The sequence below is a fragment of the Leptopilina boulardi genome, unplaced genomic scaffold, assembly GCF_019393585.1.
Source record: "Leptopilina boulardi isolate dan_hultmark-lab unplaced genomic scaffold, ZJU_Lbou_2.1 LbouV2_285, whole genome shotgun sequence".
Classification (NCBI taxonomy): Eukaryota; Metazoa; Arthropoda; class Insecta; order Hymenoptera; family Figitidae; genus Leptopilina; species Leptopilina boulardi.
In genome coordinates this window covers 694,789-715,569 of record NW_026137846.1, presented here as the reverse complement: position 1 = coordinate 715,569, position 20,781 = coordinate 694,789, and the positions used below count along the sequence as shown (strand labels likewise).

The 20,781-nt window shown below is 29.3% G+C and overlaps 1 protein-coding gene across 1 annotated transcript in view; it reads left to right on the top strand.

The window, feature by feature from the left end:
- Positions 1–4,107: 4,107 nt before the first annotated feature.
- Positions 4,108–20,781, top strand: part of LOC127282173 (charged multivesicular body protein 4b) — a 91,845-nt gene continuing 75,171 nt past the window's right edge. The window contains exons 1-2 of the mRNA XM_051306288.1: positions 4,108–4,255; positions 4,328–4,553. Coding sequence (XP_051162245.1) covers positions 4,376–4,553 — 178 coding nt within the window. The 5' untranslated portion in view covers positions 4,108–4,255; positions 4,328–4,375. The remainder of the gene's footprint in view (positions 4,256–4,327; positions 4,554–20,781) is intronic.

Here is a 20,781-nt window from a genome sequence, read left to right as displayed (position 1 = left end):
GTAGTGGCATGGTAAACGTGCACACGGTTAGTGTTCTAAAGACAGTAAATTACGTCAAGAAGAGAAAGAAGATTACGGTAATTTACCGGTAAATTACCGGATCGTTTTTTCTCTGAGAATTTATGAGAATTTTTACTTGTACTTTTATCCTTGTCTGACACGTGCGTTGTCATGACAACGTGTATGACGAGGATAAAAGTACAGACATATGTTCCTGACTGTACAATTATTATTATAATGAAAAATATCTTTGTTACAATATATAATATATATATATATTAATATATTAATATTGATATAATATTACATTATTATATTGAATCAGGTACATTTATATGCCTGCACTTTTATCCTTGTCTAACACACATGTTGCCATGACGACGCACGTGTTAGACAATGATAAAAGTGCAGGCATATATACCCGACTGTCATCTTGTCAGTAAGAACACAGAGAAAATTAGGGTGCAGTCCCATGGAGCAGATTAGCAGATTAGACGTTGACCAATAAAAAAACAGTCTCTAACGGAAATGCAAAAATTTGCCGCGAGAGATTAACTTTTGATTGGCTGAAATCTATTCTGCTAATCTGCTCTATGGGACTGCACCCTTACAGTCTATTATATTCAATGTTCAAATTATTCATTTAATAACATGTCGGTCGTTTATTTATAACTTACATACTATAAAAATACATATTTAAATTTAAAAAAGGCAATTATCAATCACTTAAATGAATATTCTCATATATTCTCATAAATTCTCTTTTTTTCGGTAATTTACCGCAATTTTCTTTCTTACCTTCTCAGGTTTCAATTTTACCGAGAATTTTAAAACACTACACACGGTGGGCGTGTCGTTTAAGTTCGTGCACTGCTAATAGAACGAATTTACGAATTCTGCGCATACTAACCTTGTAGGTTTTGAAGGGGAAATTTCGTAGCAACACGCGTAGTAATAGTAATCTTATGACGTGTCAAATTTTGACAATTCTTTTTCTTATTTTTGCCAAAGTTGTATAATTGTGTTTCCAAATTTCGGAATAAGTTTCTTTAAAATTCCAAATTCGAAAATTCAATTCACAAAGCTGAAGTACACAACGTTTACCAACGAAATTCTTTTTAAAGTTGTATATTGATTCAAAAATTGTACAAAAAATGTATGATGAGAAAAAAGATGCGCCAGGAAATTTCGTATAAGATAGTAATTTGAAAAACATTTATTTTTAAAAATTAATTTTTAAGGTACCAGGGGCCAACGAATACCTATTAAATATTAATTATAAAAACACAGGCCTCGAATCAACTTAAAGACACAAAAAAGTCGTTTTAGTCGATTTATATTCCAAAAAAAAGTGGATTTGTTTTATATTTTAACAAAAATATTTTACAGATTTTTAAATAAAATTTTTTTTTTTTTAATAATAATCCTTTTCGAAGGGTTAAAATTGAAATTTTTAGAAATAATTAAATTTCAAAGATATTGTTAATTTTCAAACAATTATTAAATTTTCCAGAACTGAAAATAATTTATCAAACAATTTTTGGAAAACATTTTTTAAATTTAATTGAATTTTCAAAGATTTAAAATTGAGATTTTTGATAATAATTTAATTGAAGTTCATTTTTGATTGAAAATTTGGATAATTAATTTAGAATAGAAATTTTAGAAAATAATTGAACTTTATTTCATTTTAAATTGAAAACTTGGTAAATAATTAAATTTTAATTGAAATTTTGGATAATAATTTAATTTAAGTTCATTTTTGATTGAAAATTTGGTTAATTAATTTTGAATAGAAATTTTAGAAAATAATTGAATTTTATTTCATTTTAAATTGAAAACTTGGTAAATAATTAAATTTTAAATTGAAAATTTTGGATAATTATTGGATTTTTAATTGATTTTGAATTAAAATTTTGGGTAATAATTGAATTTTAGTTTATTTTGAGTTGAAATTTTTGAAAAATAATTAAATTTTATTGTGATATTTTTTTTAAAAAATTATAAACAATTGTATAAACAATAATTTTGATATAATTGAATTTGTGATGTATTTCATTAAAATTATTAAAAATAATTAATGTAGTGAAGAATCATTTTAGTTTAAAATTTGTTAAATAATTTAATTGAAAAAGATATGATGAAGATCTACATTTTATACTAGAAAAATGTATTTTATTTACATTTTTTTTCATATGTAAAAAAAATGTCACATTTTATTAAAAGAAGTCGATAAAAGTCTTATTTTTGAAAAAAGTCAGAAAAAGTCGTATAATCCGAGGCTTGTAAACATATAATTTTCATTATTATCATTTAATATGTAATAATATTCTAATAAATTAAATTATTATTGATAATATTAATCTTTAATTTCTTTATAACAAACAATTAAACACTCAATTTGGCGCGCTTGCGCGCGTTTATTTTTGCTAGTTAAATATAATTAATTAAATATAATCGCATCAAAAAATTTATGGGTAAACCATTTGCCATAACCGCATAAACAGAAACTTAAAAACAGCGTCTGCTACATTTCAAATATCAGTGTCAAGAAAGTATGCGCAGAACACTGAAATTCGTCTGAATAGCAAAGCACGAACGATAAGCCACGCCTTCTAGTGGCTTGTTTTTCACGCCGCATCTTTACAACGGAGTTTCCCCTCCTGGTTCTAGTCTTCTTGACGGGAACGCAATCGTGAACGGAAACGTAAGAATGGGTGAGAGAAGAATAAAGATATTTGCTATCCTTCTCTTACACATTCTTACGTTCCCGAGTGATTTCAATTTAGTAGGTTATGTTTCTTTACGTCATTAGAATCACAGAAACTTCTTTCAGTCAGATTTTAATAATTCTCATTATTAGTGAAATAGTAATATTTATATTTACGTTTTTAATAAAGTGTAATTAAGTGTTAACGAAAAACGAAAGTCGCCTTTTTTATTTATGTATTTTACTTTCTCAATGTTTATCCTTATTTCAATTCCTTATTTCGATATCTTATTTCGATTTCTTATTTCGAGCGAATGCTTCCATGCTTTTTCTTAAGGTGCTTTTATACCTCAACTTTCGATCGGATGAACATTAAGGTGCTTTTATACCTCAAATTTCGATCGGATGAACATTATTTCTGGACCGTGAAAATGCGTGAAAAGTCATTTTCACGGCGGGTATTTTTGAATTGTTTTATACAAAAAATGTTTTTTTAAGAAATATAATATTAAATAATTGTTTTAATATGTAAGAACACTTTAAAATAGTGATAGAGAGATGATTTGATTAAAAAATTTAGCAAATTTTGCTTTAAAACGTTTTCTACTACAAGAATGTGTAAAATGACGATGTTTGTGAAATGGTTTGTACAGTGCTTCTTCCTTGTGAGTGTCTCTCATGGAGCATTTACACCTTTGGTAAAAAAAATTTTTTATTTTGATTTTCGGAAATGCAAAGATCTGATTGGTTGTCCATTATCAATCAGATTGTGAACAACCAATCAGGTTTGTGTATTTCGGAAAATTCAAAAATAAAAAATTTTTTTACCAAAGGTGTAAATGCTCCGTAAGAGTTTTGTTTATGTTATGTCGGTTCTTTTTAACTTGTAATAAATAATGAGTGCTGAAAATAAATCGGTAAGTTGAAATGTTTATCAAATAAATTTAAATTCAACTAATTGTTTCGAATAACTGAAAGAAACATGTACACATGTACACTGTACAAACCATTTCAAAAACATCGTCATTTTACACTTTCTTGTAGCAGAAACGTTTTAAAGCAAAATTTGCTAAATTTTTCAATCAAATCATCTTTCTATCACTATTTTAAAGTATTCTTACATATTAAAACAATTATTTAATTTTATATTTCTTAAAAAAAAACATTTTTTGTTTAAAACAATTCAAAAATACCCGCCGTGAAAATGACTTTTCACGCATTTTCACGGTCCAAAAGTAATGTTCATCTGATCGAAATTTGAGGTATAAAAGCACCTTTAGTTTTCGAGGCTAAAATGAATCGAGCATAAACTTGGTTTTGTGGTGGCGCATAGAAGCTTCCGTACCGTTCCCTAACGTATCCCGTTTCCGACTTGCGTACCCGACTCAGTTGTGCTTAGGCCTTTACTGTCAGTGAAAACACCTCAGGCGATTAATTGTAAAAAGAACTTGAGTCGCGCTTGTCATGCCATCATGAGATTCGTTTACATGAAAATATCTTACGTCATTTGCTGAGCTCACTTTATAAGATATAAATTTATATAAAGTATAATAGAAATTTAGATTACTGGTAATTTATAGTAAATGAAATGTAGTCAACAGTTTTCTTTATATTTAGGATATTTCCAATTTTCTTGACAAGTAAGAAACCAAGTGAACATTAAAAATGAGTTTCTTTAAAATATTTGGTGGAAAGAAAGAATCTGCAGCTCCAACAACCGCTGAAGCAATACAAAAGTTACGAGAAACAGAAGAAATGCTAATTAAAAAACAAGATTTTCTCGAAGGAAAGATTGACCTTGAAATTCAAACTGCCAGGAAACATGGCACAAAAAACAAACGAGGTATTTATATTTCTTACTGAAATTGTTGGTTAAGCAAATTAAAAAACAATCATTCCCCTTATTTTAAGTATTTTTTTTCACATAAAACAATAAAAAATTAGTCTTTCGAACCCTAACTTGTAACTTAAAATTCTACATTTCAAGATGTTTTACTGTAACGCAATTAAACGAAAAAATATTTATCGTTCTTGGAATTTTTGAATGAGAATTGCTCGAAAAATTCCAGGAGGAATTTAAATTGTCTTGATTGGTTTTAATCCTACTTTAATACGTATAGCTTTCTTTATATCGATTTAGAAAATTCACTAGAAATGCTACATTCTTTCATAAGGTTGATAATCCCTTATTGGGTATCCATGATTTGTTTAATTTTTAAACGCACTTTTAGTCAGTTTAAATTTATTTACAAATGTATTTTAATTATTTAATTAAATATTGAAAAGAAATTGGGACCTCTAGCCTGATAATTTTATTTTTGGTAAATCTTGAAAACTATTTAGAATAGTATTTTAAAAATCCTCACGTTAACATCTCATTTATTTGAATATTATACTTGAGGTTTTACTAATGGGTCAGTCCACTGATTTTTGTCGGTCAGTTGCAGTCATAGTTTTAAGTAATCTAGTTTAGAAATTATCTTTATTTAACTTGAACATTTTCAAAGTTCATTAATCATATTATCTTGTGAATTTTTTTAAAAAATTAATTAAATATTTAAGTAGAAGGTTCAGGACATTACAGTGGAACCTCGATTATCCGAACTAATCTAGGCAAGGCCGGGTTCGGATAATCGAAAATTCGGATAATAGAGATTTTAATTTTTTTTTATAATTAAAGTAAAAAAATGTACAGTTGAACTATATATTTAACTTAATACATATGTTTTTAAATATACATAAGTATATACATATATGTAAATATATATTAATTAATAATATAGTGCGATTCCAAGTGAGATTTTGACTTTTTCGGAGTAGGTTAACCGATTGCAATGAAACTGTAACCAACTGACGTGATTCGTGGACTAAATTGGCTATGTGAGAATGCTGCGTGCGCAATGTCGTCTGCACGTCAACTAGCGGAAATCTCAATTGTTTATACTAATAAATTAATAAAATTTCTTAAGAGCATTTGAACCTTCGTGACGTCACAAATCATGGCGCATGACACGCAAACTTCTCAGGTATGTGAAAAGCACAATTTTGAATATTTTTTAAAAAAACCTTTTGGAAAATGTTCAGAATAACATAGACTCTGTCTGTTATGTGCGGAAAATTCAAAATTTTGCGTTTAAAACGTTTTTTAAACAATGTTAAGGTCACAAATCATGGCGCATGACACGCAAACTTCTCAGGTATGTGAAAAACACAATTTTGAATATTTTTTAAAAAAACCTTTTGGAAAATGTTCAGAGAAACATAGACTATGTCTGTTATGTGCGAAAAATTCAAAATTTTGCGTATAAAACGTTTTTTAAACAATGTTTAAGTTGGTTGTCACAAGTAAGGAAAAATACATGAATTGCTTATATGTAGGCATTGTTTAAAAAACGTTTTAAACGCAAAATTTTGAATTTTCCGCACATAACAGACAGAGTCTGTGTTATTCTGAATATTTTCCAAAAGGTTTTTTTAAAAAATATTCAAAATTGTGCTTTTCACATACCTGAGAAGTTTGCGTGTCATGCGCCATGATTTGTGACGTCACGAAGGTTCAAATGCTCTTAAGTTAAACTTACATTTACAATAAAAATCCTTTGGAACATTAAAGAAAACACAGGTAAGATCATTTTATCGTTTAAGTGATTGAATTTTAGATAGTCGCGCGAAAGTTATTCAATTATTATTTAATAATTTTTTTAGTTGTAAAATTATAAAAAAATGTTCTGAAAGAGATTTATTCCTCTCATTTTCCTTGACATTTAAAAAAAAAGTAGACCTCAATCCGTTTATTAGAACGGAAGATATAGCAGTTTTAAATTTTTTGTTATTATTGCAAATCTCGTAAACTAACAAATATTTTAGGCTGAAATTTACGTTAAAGATTAGTCTTACTATATATAACAAAATTCCAAAGTTTCATTGCAATCGGTTAACCTACTCCGAAAAAGTCAAAATCTCACTTGGAATCGCACTATATTGAAAACTCAGAAAATTCGGAAATTTTTAAGATTTTTTTGGCATAAATTTGGTTATTTTGCTTTGAAAGATAGCATCTATTCGTTTTTTAGATGCCAAATCACGCATTCGTCTCAGAAATGAATGAATGATAAAATAAATAGAGAAAATAAAATTTAAAATTCGGGAGACCAAAAAATAGGTCGGATAATAGAAGTTCGGATAAAATGTTTTTCGGTTCGGATAATACAGAGTTCGAATAATAGAGGTTCCACTGTATTTTGTAACCTTAAATTTTCTCGTTTTTATAAAACATTGAAAATTTTTTTTAATTTCAGATATTGAGACTTATCAAAAATAAAAAGAACCCCGCACCGCATACATGGGAAATACTGGGGTCCTCTGAAATTTCTTGTAATTTTGTACCTTTTGACCTGAACAAAAATTGTTAATGTCAAAATTCAAAAAATGGACAGAGTTTAATCATTTTTAACGTTTTAATATTGTTTTTTTTAACATGCACCTTAATTAACAAAAAATCTGTCCATTTTTTTTAATTTTGCCATTAACACTTTTTGTTCAGAAGGTCAAAAGGTAAAAAATTACAAAGTTACAAGAAATTTTACCGGATAATCGTATTAATTGTAAACAATTTTTTTAACAATTTTAAATATTTTTCTCAATAATAAATCAAAATTAATAATCTTAATTTAATTAATATAATGATTGATTAATATTAATTAAATACCTAATTAGTCAATAATAATCAATTAACATATACATTAAATACATTTTTTCTCAACGGAATATTGTTCAGAGAAGTGCTAAAAGAATAAGTAGATACATTTTCATCGTAAAATTCAATTGCGAACATGGTTTTTACTCATTTTTATATTCTCATCATATGAGAAGGTATTGTGATTGGTCGAAAATTGACTTTTGCTAAATGCATGAAATCTTCATGTTTTGAGGTGCCCTAAGTCTGTGTGTCTATGCACAGACAAAGGTTGTAGACACAATAACTTGTAAAATTCAACAAATTAACTTGCACTTTGGTATACATAAAGTTATTGTTAAAATGAAGACTAAGTTTGTCAGTCAGCCATTTCCAACCAAAAATGAAAAAATGATAGCTTTTTCAAAAATTTTGAATTTCAATTTTTTCATAAAAAATTTTTTTCAACCTCATATTTTTATACTTTAATTAAAAACAAACATTTTTTCTCTTTTATATTTTGCAATTAAAAGTTATTTAAAATATATACACGGAGAGAAGAATCAAGTTGCGCTTGCTGGAGACTCTCAAGTAAATATACATGAGCTATAGCAAAGTTAGCGCTACCCGAGACCTAAGTAGTTTTAACTTGGGTCTGCAGTAGAATCCACATTGCCATATAATGTTAATTTAACCGAACAGGTGTCGCGTCAGTATTGCCTGTCATCACATGTTAATAAAAGGAAATTTTTTGTGTCAAAAATTAAATAGTTTTCATTCAGAAAACTAGATGGGGGCCATTCATTAATTACGTAAGGGTTCTTAGGGGGAGGGGGGGTTTATAAAATTTCTACATGGTCTTACGTCGGGGGATGGGGGGTTGAAGCTATTCTTACGTAAGATTTTACCAAGTATTTTCCATTTGTATTGTTTGTAATTAATTTTTTAATTACATTAATATTGTTAAAAACTTACGTAAGAAGGAGGAGGGGGGGTTCGAAAAATCTTATGTATTCTTACATGGGGGTAGGGGGGATCAAAATTAGCCAAAATCGTCCTTACGTAATTAATGAATGGTCCCATGAGCCTATAATTTGAAAAATAATAGCCGTTATTGATCAATCTTATAATCATAACTAATAACATTTTCAAAATTGATAAATAAAAATAATAATTAAATTTTCAAAATAATTTAGAGTAGCATCGACAGAAGTGGGTCACTAGCTATTTTTGTTTTCACAATTGACATATTTGACAACCTAATTTTTTATTATAATTATTGACAGGATCTGAGTTTTCAGTAGACATTCAAGTGTGCAAACGCACATTTGTGTTCTCCAATAATTCGTGATAAAAAATACATACTTTTTTCTTTTTTTTCCTTGAAACAGATATCGTTATTTGCATAAGTTATTCCAGAATTTAATCGGATAATTGGCCTTTTTTATACTAATAGACTTGGTAAAGTGTAGAAAGAAAGTGTAAGTGAAAAGTACACTTTTAAAGTGTAAAAAGATTTTATCATATTGTCGCGTGGTATTCTCGCCACGTTATTTCGCGTAAAATTATGCTTGTGGACAGAAGTGGGCCACTGCATTGACGTACTGTTTCGACATTTAGGTTTTTGTATAAACTAAGGAAGTATTTTTAAAAAAATTAATTTCAATGTTTTAGTGATTATGCAACTAAAAAAGATAAACGGAGTGGCTATGAGTCCATGAACTTCAATAAATTGCTTGGTGCTGTAAAACAACTAAAAATCAAGAAAATTTCGGAACGCGCTGCTTGTGATACTGACGGTATAAGCCGATAAAGTTTTCAACGGCCATTTATTGGAAAAATTAATCATTTAACATAACAATCATAATTCTTGATACTTTTACTTATTTTAGATGAAAAACTTGGGTGGCCCAATTCTGTCCACAAAATCGTGAAATCGCGAATTTCTCTTTTTTTACATAATGATGTAAAACAATATGTTAAAATTTTTAATTTTATGCTTGCAAAACGTTAAGTAATTCCTTTCTCTACAAATAAACGCAAAAAATTTTCCAAATTATAATTTTTTAAATATTCTATAGCCTAAAATCCAAAGTGTGGCCCACTTCTGTCGGTACTACCCTATTTTACGAAATAACTACCCTCCAAATTTATTATTTTTCCAATAACTGAATCTTTAAAAAAAACTAAATTTCTTAATAACTGTATTTTGTAATATGTATAATTAAAGTTTTAAAAATTAAATTACATTTTTCGGCTTCGTTCATCAATTTTTTCGTAGCTTTGATAAAATGGTTCATTTATACATTTTTGAAAATTAGATACTTTCAAGTATGCTAAACGTAATTGACTTTTTGTTCAAATTGTTTTTATGATATTTATTTTGTTAGCAACATTTTTATAAGATGAATCAAGTTGTCAAATTTAAACTTCAGCGGACCATACAACGTTTTATATAATGAAAGAAACTGTTGTTAAAATGTCTAACTGATGCACATAACCTACCTTTATTCCAGGTGAAGTTACAATAGCTATAATTTTTCTCAATAAAATATATAAATACCAAGTAACGTTGTTTCCCTTAATTTTTTCTCCAACAAACAAGGAAAAATACCTTGTGAAACAAAGTATTTCCGATGCTGACATTTTAAGTTTTTTTTTCGTTAAAATATGTTTTTCTTTAATCAGTGGTATTTTATTCGAGCTTTCAAGAATACTATAAGGAAAACATGTTAAACTCTCATTTAAAAACTACAACGAAAATAATTTTTGGGTATAAATGAAATCTTGCAGAATGTTAATCATTGTATAATGAGCAATGTTCTGATTAGAGTTCTGGCATCTTTATCCAGAGTTCTACAATTTATCCTTATGAAATTTTACTCTACATTCAAATTAAAAAGAAGTGCTGAACTTTAAAATTTTCAAAAAATTTTGAGTTCTCATGAGTTCTGATTAGAGTTCAACAATCTTCATCAATAGTTCTACAACTTATCCTTATGAAATTTTACTCTAAAGTTAAAATAAAAAAAAGTGCTCAACTTTAAAATTAAAAAAAAAATTTTCTTCCAAAAATTTGTGTTTTCATGAGTTCTAATAAGAGTTCTGGCGTCATCATCAAGAGTTCTACAAATTATTGTTATGAAATTTTACTTCAACTTCAAAATAAAATAGTACTGAACTTTAAAATTTTCAACAAATTTTGAGTTCTCATGAGTTCTGGTAAGAGTTTTGGCATCTTCATCAAGAGTTCTACAAATTATTCTTATGAAATAATTTCCAAAGATTCATATCTATTGAAAGTCCTGTAGTTTCTTTAATAAGAAATTTAAGTAGAAAAAAATTTTATTACTGTTTTTTATAGAAATCAATGAGGGGCAAACAGAACTCTAATCAAAAGTCTTGGATCTCAATTTTGAATCATTTGAATTTTTTTTTAAATTTCAAACTCATGTAGTTTTTTTAATTTTAAGTTTAAAAAAAATGTAGGTGTGTTTTTTTGTAGAACTTACTGGGGGATAAACAGAACACCCATCAGAACTTATGGAACAAGTAATTTAAATATTTTTTAAAATAAAATAAATTTTCGATACCCGTGTGGAAAAAGCCACGATCTTGCCCCCAAGATTTCGGGGCCCCCTGGCGGGGGCGCATGAGGGCTGATCCATATGGCGAATCCATGAGGGCCAACATAGGGGCCCCGCATGGATCACCCACATGATCGTTTAGCAAAATTTTCTAAGTCCAAAAGTCAAATATTTTTTTATCATCAAAAAACTAATGTTTACAATGATTCAGAACAACGAAAAACACGTTTTTAATAAAAATATATTTACCATAGGTATAGGTGTAAATTTTATAAGTTTCATTTCAAGTCATCAAGTCATACTCAGCCACAAGTCGAAAGTAAAACTAACATCTAATTACAAAAATATATTTACATTTTTTTGGAAAAAATGCACTTACATATGTCAACATATAAAAAATTAATGTTTACAATGATTCAAAACAACGAAAAAAGGAGTTTTCAATAAAAATATATTTCCACTTTTTTGAAAATTCAACTGGGATGATTCATGATAATAATCCTAAAGCCTATGTAATGATCTGCCTTTTATTGCCAAAGGATTTGCTCGCCGGATGGAGTCCGGGTACCTATTTTGACTAGTTACTTTAAATCTCGGTAGATGGCGTGAAGGGCCATCTATGTTTTGATTAATTTCGGAACTACTTCTTACTATGATGTAGAGGAGAGGTGTAGTCATTCACGAGTCTTTATATACTAGGGTCGTACACGCGAGGTCGATTATTATTCGTAATCAGGAAGAAGCTAGATATTGGATTCGGTTCCAATATTCATGCCCGACGCGAAGCTAGTGCAAAGTAATATTCAATAGGTGTCTCCTCCACCCGAAAAGCGCCTCGAGATGGGGAATCGACCTAGTGCATCTTTTTTGTCAAGAGAGAATTTTTGTCGACAAGGACGGTCATGGTGGATGTGAGTGGGTAACCTGGTTCACCAGTCTTCCACGGAAGCGCCCATAGGAAGTCCGGTTCATCAGGAGAAAGGAAGGCGAAGGGTGTTACTGTTCCGCTGGAGCGCCTATAGGAACAAGTACAGCTCCTTCTATGAAGTGAGGAAGGCTCTGGTGTTCAGAGAGACGCACCTCTACTGAGCATCAGGTAGCCAGGAGTGAGTCGCTTCAATCGTCAGAGAAGCACCTCTAGACGAGTTGCAAGAAGACTGAGGAAAAGGTGCGAGACGAAAGGTATATCACTAGCAGCTAGGTGACAGCGAGTGGTGGGGGAAGAGAGTGACACTACTACTTACGTTGTCTACTTTCTCTCTTTCCGCCGCGCCACTATACTACGATACTCTACCGTTACAGATATAATTAATTATATTTTATAAATTGCATTTGATTGGAAAATTATAGAATAATAATCTTTGTATTCATTCCTTCATTCATTCACATTTTCTTAGTACTTGAATTTTCTCATTATTATTAGATTATATATACATATATATCTTTACTTTGATAATTAGGGTTCTCGAAGGTTTCTACCTGAAATTTGTTTTGTCCAATCAGCTTTCGGTTGAGGGTTCGTAAGATGGTCGATGACTTTTATGACTGTCCTGAAAGGTGAAGTTGGGTCCCCCACTTTACCAGCCCGGTTCGAACAATCACCATGTGGTTATATGTACTGGAGAATAAAAAGCAAGAAGAAAATTTTTGGTCCATTTACAACACATCATGTAGGTTTATTGAATTGAACTAAAATTATAAAACTTTTGAATATTAACATTTATTATTACCCTACCGGAAGGGTGGTACTGGATTGGTACTGGGAAATTGGAACTGAGATCTCAGTACCAACTCAGTACTAATTTGGTGCATTTTGGTACTGAAATGGAACTGGGAAATTTACCTGCGAAAAGGGTCGAGTTACCGTTAATACCCTCATAAAAGTGAAAAGCGACTAGCTTTTTCAATATGTTTAAACTAAAACTTTATATTTATTTCAATATTGTATTTGTTTTTCATGGATTTATATTATTTTCATACATTATTATGCATATGATATTTCCTTTGTCAGCTAAATTCAAAAATGATGTCCATTTTTTTATCAAACTTAAGGTATACGAGATAAATTATAACTTTTTTAAATGTAATTATTTTATGATAAATTTTAGATATTCATAATCTGGAAATATTAACGAATATGAATATATATTTTTTAAAGTTGAGTTATTTAAATTACAAATTTTTTAAGCAATAAAACTCGGGGTAAAATTTTAATCCTCCAACAAAGGACCTAGGGATCTATTGTTCAAGGAGGGATTGCAATATAATTTCCAAACTTAACAGAAATTTTCTACAAACTATTATGTTTTTTTTGCTGTTTTACACGTATATCATGAGAGACGGTTTGTTGATCTTATATACCTTTAAAACTATTGTTAAAGTACTTTAAAAATGTCTTCTTATGGGTTATCAGGTAGTGGTACTGAAGTGGAACTCAAGCCAAGTCCAATTCAGTACCATTCCAGTACCACTCTTTCGGTAGGGTATTGGAGCAATATATGCTCGTAATCGTGACCTTCTGAGGAAAACGAATATGTCAAAATAAATTAAACAATGTTTATATTTAAAAATTTTATAATTTTTTTGAAAAACTCATTAAGCGTCATAAAATAATATTGTCATCAAGCCCGAGAACGCCACACAGGCCCACCGCCGTAATTGACTTACTCGAGGTCTGAGCCCGGGACAGGCCGATAGAGTGAAGGTATACTACTTCCCTTTACAGGACCCAATCCGTGATCGCTCGATTCGTCCAAACAGCCTTTGGTTGAGGGAAAATTTTTTTATTATTGTATATGTGATATAGATGATAACCGTTTAATTCTCGTGAGTAGAAGTGGTGTATCCATACTTAACTTACTAACACCTATCCCCGAGGACGCCACTGAGGCCTACCGTAATATCTGCCTCACGCGAGAACTTAACATAGGCCCGGGTTGGAAGAATGGGGGTGTAACACTTCTCCTCAATGGTGTGAAACGGCTACTGCTGATGTAAGATAAACATAGAGCAACCGTCTACCGTTGCAACCACATTGTAGTAGTGTCTCTAAAAAAAGCTTCTAATAGTCTTAGGTAACTTAACTTGATTATTATATAGTTTATATTTTTCTGCAATTTGTCAATCAATAACTTACTGCATGTGTTGAATCTTCTTATATTATATTTGTCTTTTTAATTTTTGTATTGGGCCCAAAAAATAAATTCCTATTTTTGTATAGTATTAATAATTATATATGTATTTTGAGGATAAAACATTGATTATTGAATAATTTTTTTATGCATAAAATATGGATATTGCATAATATTGGTATAGAAGATATTTGTTTCTTTTGGTAGTCTTAAATGTTTCATATAAAAAATACTTCAATCCATTTAGTTTTTTGGTATTGGATAACATTGGCATTAAAGATATTACGATTTTGAGAATAAAGAAAGATATTGGATAACATTGGTATTGAATATATTTTGATAATGCAACAAAAATATTGATTGTTTGATAATAGTGGAAGCTGGTTTATGGAAAAATTTTTTAGTATTGGATAATTTTAGCATTAAAGATATTTGGATTTTAAGGATAAAAAATTATATTGGATAACATTAGTATCGAATATATTTTGATGTTGGAAAAAAATATTGATTATTTGAACTTAGTGGAAGTTGGTTTTTGGAAAATTTTTTTGGTATTGGATAAGATTAGTATTAAAGATATTTAGATTTTGAGGATAATAAAATATGATATTGGATAACATTGGTATTGAACATATTTCGATATTGAAAAAAAATTGACTGTTTGATAATAGTGGATGCTGGCTTTTGGAAAAGTATTTAAATAGAAAGAAAGAGGGTTGAATATTGTTTTAAGGTTTGAAGTTGTTTTATGGGTTAAATAATAGTTTGTGAGTTGAATATTGATTTGAATATTAATAAAAAGTGCAGAGGAAAATATGTTAAATAATAATCATTATCGAAAATGATGTAATGTGGAAAAAGATTAAACAACGCTAATTCACGTTCATAAAAGACTATCATTGTTGCATTAGTTAGCTGAATTATAGTTAATGAAATATTTTATAGGTGAAACACATGTAAGTAAATTTTTTTAAAGCAAGAAACTAAAATAAACGAATAGTTTTGAAAATTGGCTTTATCGGCAGTTTAAAAGTTCAAGAAGGATACCATGTCGAACATATAAGAGTATTTTATTTTAAGTAATAAAGATTTTAAAAATATTGAAAATGTAAATGAAATGTTAAATGATATGCATATGTATAAATTTCAAGAATTATTAAAAAATGATTCAAATTCTTTTTTCATTATGCAAGGTACTTTGTATTTACAAATGCTTGATTTAATTAAAGAAAGATATAAACATATTCAAATAGTTTTTAGCGGTAATAACAATACTGGTCATTGGATTTGTGTTTATTACGATGGAGTAAGACTTCATATTTTTGATAGCCTTAATGCAGGGTGTTTGAATATTCATCAAATAGAATATTTAATTAGATTTTTCCCTTTTAAACCAACAGAATTTTTTATAGGTGTTGATCAACAGCCGATTGGTACAGTTAAGTGTGAAGTATATGAAATAGCATTTGCAACATCTGTATTGGTTAACAGTGTAAATTAAAAGATTAATTTAAGAAACTGATAATAATATAATGAGCAAGCATTTGATATCATTTTTTGAAAACAATTAAATCATTTTCCTGCAGTTAGAATGTCTAATATTAGGATTTCGATTTGTAGATAATCATTGGAATTGTCTTTTCATAAATCGAGCTAAAGAACTTTAAAATGATGAACTAAACCTTTCATATTTATTAAAGACTTTTCCCAGTAAAAATTACAACAGAGTTCTGTCTACTGAAACTGAGAATGAAAAGAAAATACCCAAAGAAAAAAATTTGTCATGAAAGATAAAGAAATCATCTACAAAATTTGAAGAGGGATTTACATGTTGATGTAAATTCAGTATGCACAACAGAAAATAATAAGAAAATAATATCTAGTCTTATTGTTAAGGAAAATTTTGATCCCATGACATATCCTACAATGTTTCCTTATGGTGATCCTGGATGGACTGTTAACCTTACCCTACTGAAAATCCCTGTATAAGATCATGTACAATTTCCTGTACAGGATCAGCAACTGAACTTGTACAAGTTCTGACCAGTTCCTGTACATGAAAATGCATACGAATTTGGAAAAAGCTCATGTGTGAGATCTTGTACAAGATCTGGTGTAAGATCTTGTACCAGAAAGATACTTGTACAAGAAAATATACATGATCTTGCACAATGTCATGTATAAGTACTTGTACATGAACACGTTCATGTTTTTGCACATGTATAAATGTAAAAATTTTTTAAAATAAAATTTGAGATTTTGATAATTTTTAACCACTAAGATTCGTAACTCATGCATGCTAAAAACTATTGCGCAGCTGTAAAGCTTAAAGTAAACTATTCCGCAGCCTTTGAAGTTTTTAATTTTTAGTAAAGAAAAATAAAATTAACATGTGCAAGAACATGGACGTGTTCATGTCAAGTACTTATACATGAAATATTACAAGATCATGTACATTTTTTTCTACAAGTATCTTTCTTGTACAAGATCTTGCACCAGATCTTGTACAAGATCTCACACATGAACTAATTTCAAATTCGTATGCATTTTCCTGCAGAGGAACCATGTGCGTTTAACTATATGTTTACGTACACAAATTTGCGATTCAGAAACTTTAAATAAAATGATATATGCTGAAATCACAGACCAAATAAAGAATCCAGAACTTTTTAACATTGTAAAGCGATTATAAGTTCATGGGCCTTATGGTAAACAAAATAGGAATTCACCCTGCATGGATCCTGAGATGGGTCATTTAAATGTATTGCTGACAATTCGATGATCGTAGCATATAATCTTTATCTTTAAAATTTAAAGGTCATATTGACTGTGCAATGATAGGTATTATATTATTATAACACTATAATGTTGAAATAGTAATACAGTATCGATTACAAAAATAATATTATTATTTTTGTGAGATCAAAATTCCAATAACTGTCCGTCAAATAAAAATAATTGTTTAATTTTTTATAAAAAAGTATAGATACCACGCGCGTTTACGCGCGTTTCTTTTAGCTAGTATAATTTAATATCTTAACTGTAACTAAATGATGTTAAGCACTTTGCTGAGTTAGGTATTTTGCAATTTGACCCCTTGACTGTCGACGAGATTTCCACTATTTGGGCCAAAAGTGTGTTTAAAAAAATTTTAATGAATTTTTATGAAACTTGGTATTTTAAGGTTTTCAGGGTCGCTGATTACGAACCTAAGGTCGGTTTTTTAAAATTTAAAATGGCGGATCCAATATGGCGGACGACAATTTGAAAATATAATGCAATTCTCTTGAAAATGGGTACTCGGGGGTTTTTGGGGTCACTGATTACGAATCCCATGTTAGTTTTTTAAAATTAAAAATGGCGGATCCAATATGGCGGACGACAATTTGAAAATATAATGTAATTCTCTTAAAAATGGGTATTCGGGGGTTTTCGGGGTCGCTGATTACTAATTCGATGTTAGTTTTTTAAAATTCACTGATGTCTCATTCGTAATCAGCGACTCCGAAAACCCCTGAGTAACCATTTTTAAGCGAATCGTATCATATTTTCAAATTGTCGTCCGCCATATTAGATCCGCCATTTTGAATTTTGAAAAACCGACCTCAGATTCGGAATCAGCGACCCCAAAAACCCCCGAGTAACCAGTTTCAGAAATATTTCAGATGTTTTTCATCACTTTTTTTAAGTTGCGCATATATGCGTAAAGAGCACTTTTGGCCAGTTTTAGTTTTACGCATATATGCGTCAGCGACAGGCAACGGGTTAAATGTCATCAAGAAGTTAGCATTCGTTTTCACGTAGCGTGCGTAGCGTAGTTGGTAAAGCGGTGGGCTCATAATCCGTAGGTCGTAGGTTCGATTCCCCCCCATGCGTTAGATTTATTTATTTCTCAGGTTTGCGTTTAATCATTATTTCTATGAATGAATTAGTTGAAAAATGAAAATATCCGATCATAACATATTTTTTAATTTTTTAATTAATTTGTTTATTATTACATTTAATTATATCCGACAGTTAATTAATAAATTCAATGTGAGTAAGAAGTTAATTTAAAAATGAAAGAATTAGTAAATAAATATGTTATTTATTCATAATTTAAGCTTATCTAATTATTTACATTAAGGCAAACTTGAGGGCCATGAGGGCGCGCTTAGGGACGCCCTCATCGATGAGCATGTCGTTTCCATGAGGGGCCCCTATGGATCACCCATATGCGCCACTCATGGCATGAGGGCGATCCACAAGGGCCCCTGCTGGGGGCCCACATCACTTTTCCACACGGGTAGTACATGTACAGAAATATTTTTTATAAAAGGAGAAATCTAAAACTCTGTTAGTCCTTTTTTTGAAAGTAGAGGGCTGATGAAGTTAGCCCACATTATGAAAAATCAATTAGTTAACAATTAATCCACGGAACTATTTCTAAAAAATGTGAAATCTAAAACTATGCTAAAAAAAGCCAGAATTCTAAAAGAAATTTAATTTTTTGAAAGTGGGCGGCAATATCCCATATTTGTTAAATGCAGATTCTAAAAATAGTAAATGCCCAAATGATTTAAAATACCAAATCATTTAAAATAGAATAATTTTTAAATTTTTCATTTAGAATAAAAAGTCAAAATAAGTAGTAAAATATTTAATAAAGTTGTCAGACATCTAATCAAAACTCATGAAAATAAAAATTTTTGGAAAAAAATTTTTTTGAAAAGTTTAAAGTTCAGCACTTTTTTTTAATTTTCATTTAGAGTAAAATTTCATAAGGATAAATTGTAGAACTCTGGATAAAGATGCTAGAACTCTAATCAGAACTCATAAGAACTCAAAATTAAAAAAAATTTTAAATTCAGCACTTTTTTTATTTTGAATTTAGAGTAAAATTTCATAAGGATAAGTTGTAGAACTCTTAATGAAGTTGCCAGAACTCTTATCAGAATTCATAAAAACTCAAATTTTTGAAAATTTAACCTTACTTAACCTTACTTTTTTTTGGTACATTGTAAACTGTTTTTACATGTTTTTTTTACATAAAAGTGAAGTTCTTTCTTAATTTCATATTTTAAATTTTAAAAAAATAAGTTATTAAATTGTTATTTCGACTGATGTAAATAATTTATTAGGAATAAATACTGAAATATCTAAACCATAACTAGGTATAATGTTTATTGCTACTTATTTTGAACAAGTTAATTATACTTATTTTTGTGGGTATCATTTACCCACATTTATCATTTTAGTTCAAATAACTAATTTTTCTAGTGATCGAAAATTAAAAATTATAAGTTAATTTTACCAACGAAGCTTTGTAATCACTCTTACGAACCCCTGCGCTTAGTAAAATTTTGGTAAACGGGTACCAAGTTGCACGACATATTCGATAAGGCCTTCCAGAATTGAAATTTTCCACAAAACCCAACATTTTATTCAAATCTAGATTGTCACCTACAACTAGAACTAATTGAATGTAAACTTTAATTTCCCGTCCATCAACATCTATAAGGAGACCTTGAGTATTCAGTTCATTTAATTCATTTATATGTTTTTGATATCTTGTTTCCAAACATTTTTCGATCATTCGCATAAATGTTTTGATATTAACCCTCGGAGCACACACCTCTTTTTTGAACAAGTATAGCACAGTCTGGGTCGCTGTGACCCTGTTTACTTTACAAAACTCCCCCATTTTTGAACTATTGGACTGATCAACACAAAAAAAATATTTTTTTATTCATTGAACCTTGTAAAATAAGAATATGCAGTTTAGAAATATTATTAAATTATTTGCATATTGAAAAAAAATTCGGGAAGTTAACTAATTAAAAAGAAAAAATTGAATTTAAAAAAAAAATTTAACTTTTGTAATTTTTAATATTTTAAGCTAAAAATTGGGATTTATATTCTCGAAGTGTGTTAGAATAAGGGAAAAAATACCACCTTATTTTATTTTTTAAAAAAGGTATTTATTTTGTAGTTTAACGAAGGTAACTTTTAAGACGATAAAAATGTGATTTTCGACACAACTTTTTAAAACTATACTTTTTTATTAACATATTTACTAGTATTTTATTATTTTCTTTGGATTATCATGTTACTTATTATTCCTTATTAGTTAGTTACCACTATATGGCCTTAGGTTCGTGTTGTATTGCCGACTTTTCAAATTACACTTCATTGAAATTAATGACAGGGTCTGTGTGACCCAGTATGTGCTCCGAGGGTTAACGTGATATCCGGGAATTTTTCGTCAAACCGGGAATTTTTGGAAAAAAATTCTTTTATTTTAAATCAACTTGTGTTATTTGAAGCCAAGTGAACATATTAGGTAACTTGAAAAACGTACATAAAGTATATAAATGTCAGGTCGATTAATTGTTCACTTTGTAGAGGTGTGAAAAAAGCTCGAATTTCGAGTCGAGCCCGAACTTGACTTGAGGTATTGAGTACTCGAATTTTTCAAGCACTCGAGTGAATTCGAGTACTCGAAAATTCCGAGTACTTGAATGAATTCGAAAACTCGAAAGGGGAACCGGGAAATTCCAGGAAATAGCCGGGAATTTAGTTCGCCCAAAATTGTAGGGTAGTTTGTCCTCAACAACTTTTTATAATAAAGTTTGTGATATTTCCACGAAAAATATATTTCATGTCCTTTTTTCAATATTATAATTTTTCTTAACATTT